Source organism: Protobothrops mucrosquamatus, unplaced genomic scaffold (assembly GCF_001527695.2).
Source record: "Protobothrops mucrosquamatus isolate PMUCROS unplaced genomic scaffold, P.Mucros_1.0 scaffold4779, whole genome shotgun sequence".
NCBI lineage: Eukaryota > Metazoa > Chordata > Lepidosauria > Squamata > Viperidae > Protobothrops > Protobothrops mucrosquamatus.
The window spans coordinates 10,859-15,399 of NW_015390669.1; the positions used below are offsets into that span (position 1 = coordinate 10,859).

Here is a 4,541-nt window from a genome sequence, read left to right on the forward strand (position 1 = left end):
TTTCTTGCAGGCATTTTGTGACCCAACTAGGGAACATCATCAGTGCTAGGGGGGAGGAGGAGGAGGAGGAGGAGGAGGAGGAGGAGGAGAACTCCTCTGGGGTCCTTGGTGCTCTCTGAGCTTGGTCGTGTTCTTGCAGACATTTCCTGACCCATCCAGGCAACATCATCCGTGCTAGAAGCCCCTGCGAGGGAGCATCCCAGCTCAGAGGGCTCCAAGGCGTCCTGGGTTCCAAAGCAGCTCCTGAAAAATAACGCCAGGGGGACGGACGGACGGTCTGTGAACTCAGCGCCTGGGTGGTCCCCTGACTCGGCTGTTGTGTTTCCAGGTGTTTGGGGAAGGGTCTCAAGATGATCCGAGATTACCAGGATCTCGCCATGACCTTTGACCCCGAAAGCGAGGACGCACCCAGGATAAAAGGTGAGCATCATTCCGATGGGCTTCGCCTTGCCAGATTCTCCCAGGTCTTTCCCGCACCCCCGAACCATGTCCTGCAAGCCTTCATCTGTGGCTCTTCCTTGGGCGGGGGGCTCCATTTTTGCCCCCCTCCCCAATTCTGGAAAGGTCACGAGTAAGAATAGAATAGGATAAGAATAGAATAGAATAGAATAGAATAGAATAGAATAGAAAATAGAATAATAGAATAATAGAATAATAGAATAATAGAATAGAAGAATAGAAGAATAGAATAGAATAGAATAGAATAGAATAGAATAGAATAGAATAGAATAGAATAGAATAGGAAAAAAGAGAATAGAATAGAATAGAAGAGAAGAGAAGAGAATAATAAAATACAGAATAGAATAGAATAGAATAATAATAGAATAGAATAGAATAGAATAGAATAGAATAGAATAGAATAGAATAGAATAGGGAAAAAGAGAATAGAATAGAATAGAATAGAAGAGAAGTGAAGAGAATAATAAAATACAGAATAGAATAGAATAGAATAGAATAATAATAGAATAGAATAGAATAATAATAGAATAGAATAATAATAGAGTAGAGTAGAGTAGAGTAGAGTAGAGTAGAGTAGAGTAGAGTAGAGTAGAGTAGAGTAGAGTAGAATAGAATAGAATAGAATAGAATAGAAGCTGGAAGGGACCCTGGAGGTCTTCTAGTCCAGCCCCCTGCTCAAGCAGGAGAACCTACACCTTCTCAGACAAGTGACTGTCTAGCCTCTTCTTGAAAACCTCCAGTGATGGAGCGCCCACAATTTCTGGTGGCAAGCTGTTCCACTGGTTAATTGTCCTCACTGTCAGGAAGTTTCCCCTTAATTCCAGGTTGCTTCTCTCTCTGATCAGTTTCCAACCCTTGTTTCTCGTTCTTCCCTCTGGTGCTTTGGAGAATAGCTTGACTCCCTCTTCTTTGGGGCAGCCCCTCAAGTACTAGAATACAGCTATCCTGTCTCCCCTATTTCTTCTTTTCTCTAGACCAGCCAGACCCAAGTCCCGCAGCCGTTTTTCATATGTTTTAATCTCCAGGCCTTGGATCATCTTAGTTGCTCTTCTCTGAATTTTTTTTTAAAATAAACATAAAACAGCTTCCAATCTTATAAGCCCTGGCAGGAATTAAAAATTGTGTCTTCATTAGGATGCTGGAAAAGGGACAGAAGCGAAGGAGCGGAAGCCTCTTAATTAAAGTACAAGAGCCCGTCCAGTTAATTGTGGCTAAGCAGTGACTCCCTAGTTAGTAAGTAGGGTGAACAAATGTAGAGGCAGCTTTCTACAAGTTTAATTATAGGCTACATCTGGAGTTACTAGGAGTTTCGTCATTCAGACGCTTCCTCTCCCTTATAAGCTGCAAACTCTGCCCCAATTCCTATTCCTCTCCTACTCCTGTCCTTCCAGTTGCTATTTTTCCCTGTGACCTGCCCTGCTTCTGTCTGACCTGCCTCCTTCCTACATTCACCAGGGTTTCGCAAGGTTAGCACCTTTAAAATAGCCTCGCTGGCTGGGGAATTCTGGGAGTTGAAGTCCAGACCACTTAAAATGGCCAAGCTTGAGAAATAGCAATAGAACTTAATAATAATAATAATAATAATAATAATAATAATAATAATAATAATAACAACAACAACAACAACAACAACAACAACATCCACATCTGCCTATCCCAGGCCCTTGGGAAGGACTCGATAGGTAGACAAAAATGCCAAATCCAGCCTGAACATCTGGCTGACTGTGCGAATAATAATAATAATAATAATAATAATAATAATAATAATAATAATAATAATAATAATAATAATAAAGTTGGAAGGGACTTTGGAGGTCATCTAGTCCAACCCCCTGCTCAGGCAGGAAACCCTATACGATTTGGGACCGTGGAGGTCATCTAGTCCAACCCCCTGCTCAGGCAGGAAACCCTATACCATTTCGGACCTTGGAGGTCATCTAGTCCAACCCCCTGCTCAGGCAGGAAACCCTATACGATTTGGGACCGTGGAGGTCATCTAGTCCAACCCCCTGCTCAGGCAGGAAACCCTATACCATTTCGGACCTTGGAGGTCATCTAGTCCAACCCCCTGCTCAGGCAGGAAACCCTATACCATTTCGGACCTTGGAGGTCATCTAGTCCAACCCCCTGCTCAGGCAGGAAACCATATACCATTTCGGANCGTGGAGGTCATCTAGTCCAACCCCTTGCTCAGGCAGGAAACTCTCACCATTTTGGACCCTGGAGGTCATCTAGTCCAGCCCCCTGCTCAGGCAGGAAACCCTATACCATTTCGGACCTTGGAGGTCATCTAGTCCAACCCCCTGCTCAGGCAGGAAACCCTATACCATTTTGTACCTTGGAGGTCATCTAGTCCAACCCCCTGCTCAGGCAGGAAACCCTATACCATTTTGTACCTTGGAGGTCATCTAGTCCAACCCCCTGCTCAGGCAGGAAACCCTATACCATTTTGTACCTTGGAGGTCATCTAGTCCAACCCCCTGCTCAGGCAGGAAACCCTATTCCATTTCAGACAAATGATTGTCTGGCTGAGGAATTCTGGGAGTTGGAAGTCCACCAGTCATCAAAGGGCCAAGTTTGAAGACCCCCGGTCTAGGGTTTCTCAATCTTGGCAATTTAAAGTGGTGTGGACTTCAACTCCCAGAATTCCCCTGTCAGCATGGCTGGCTGGCTGGGGAATTCTGGGAGTTGAAGTCCGCCCAATTTAAAGTTTTCTTTAGATATTCCTTGCAGCAAAGAAACAATCCTAATTATTAAGGTTTGGGAAAAGAACCAATGTTTGGGTCCTCTTTTCTTAGCTCCTCCAAAGCTCCCCCAAAGCCGGACGTGGGTCCGACGTGTCTTCCCTAGCCGGCGCCTGATTCTAATCCTGCTGGGACTCAGCTTCATCCTCACCATCACCATCATGGTCTTTGGAGTCAAAGGTGAGTGATACAACAGTGCCAGAAAACAGGGTCTCCTAGGCCCAGGGTCTGAGCCCATCAAAAGCCGAGGGGAGGGGTGACCACCAGGCGATCACCGATGGGGCAAAAGGAGACACTTCTCTTCCTCAACCATTTTTCTTTTCCCCTTATTGCCTCCCAGGACATTTTTACAACGCACAGTTGAAGGAGACCCAGGACAGCCTCAACAGTTTCAATCAAACAATTGGGAAGCAGTTCACGAATCTTCAGGATAAAGGTATAAACCTTGCAGACTTGAGCAGAAGCGAAAACTCAGTTCGGCTGGTTCTGATTGCAGATCAGAATAGAATAGAATAGAATAATAAAATATAGAATAGAACAGAACAGAACAGAACAGAACAGAACAGAATAGAATAGAATAGAATAATAAAATGTAGAATAGAATAGAAATATAGAATAGAATAGAACAGATTATAGAATAGAATAGAATAGAATAGAATAATAGAATAGAATAATAGAATAGAATAGAACAGAATAATAAAATATAGAATAGAATAGATTAATAAAATATAGAATAGAATAGAATAATAGAATAGAATAGAATAATAAAATGTAGAATAGAATAGAATAGAAATATAGAATAGAATAAAATAGAATAGAATAGAACAGATTATAGAATAGAATAGAATAATAGAATAGAATAGAATAATAGAATAGAATAGAATAGAATAGAATAGAACAGAATAATAAAATATAGAATAGAATAGAATAATAAAATATAGAATAGAATAGAATAGAATAATAGAATAGAATAGAATAATAAAATGTAGAATAGAATAGAATAGAATAGATTAGACTAGAATAGAATAGAATAGAATAATAAAATATAGAATAGAATAGAATAATAGAATAGAATAGAATAGAACAGAATAATAAAATATAGAATAGAATAGAATAATAAAATATAGAATAGAATAGAATAGAATAATAGAATAGAATAATAAAATGTAGAATAGAATAGAATAGATTAGAACAGAATAGAATAGAGATGGAAGGGACCTTGGAGGTCATCTAGTCTAACCCCCTGCTCAGGCAGGAGACCCTAGACCACTTCAGACAAGTGGCTGTCCAGTCTCTTCTTAAAAACCTCCAGTGATGGAGCACCCACAACGTCTGGTG

At 41.2% G+C, this 4,541-nt stretch overlaps 1 protein-coding gene across 1 annotated transcript in view; it reads left to right on the forward strand.

Moving 5' to 3' along the window:
* The first annotated feature begins 350 nt into the window (after positions 1 to 350).
* The window catches only part of ASGR1 (asialoglycoprotein receptor 1), a 10,961-nt gene continuing 6,770 nt past the window's right edge, over positions 351 to 4,541 (forward strand). The window contains exons 1-3 of the mRNA XM_029286738.1: positions 351 to 420; positions 3,258 to 3,383; positions 3,544 to 3,666. Of these exons, the coding sequence (XP_029142571.1) occupies positions 351 to 420; positions 3,258 to 3,383; positions 3,544 to 3,666 (319 nt within the window). The remainder of the gene's footprint in view (positions 421 to 3,257; positions 3,384 to 3,543; positions 3,667 to 4,541) is intronic.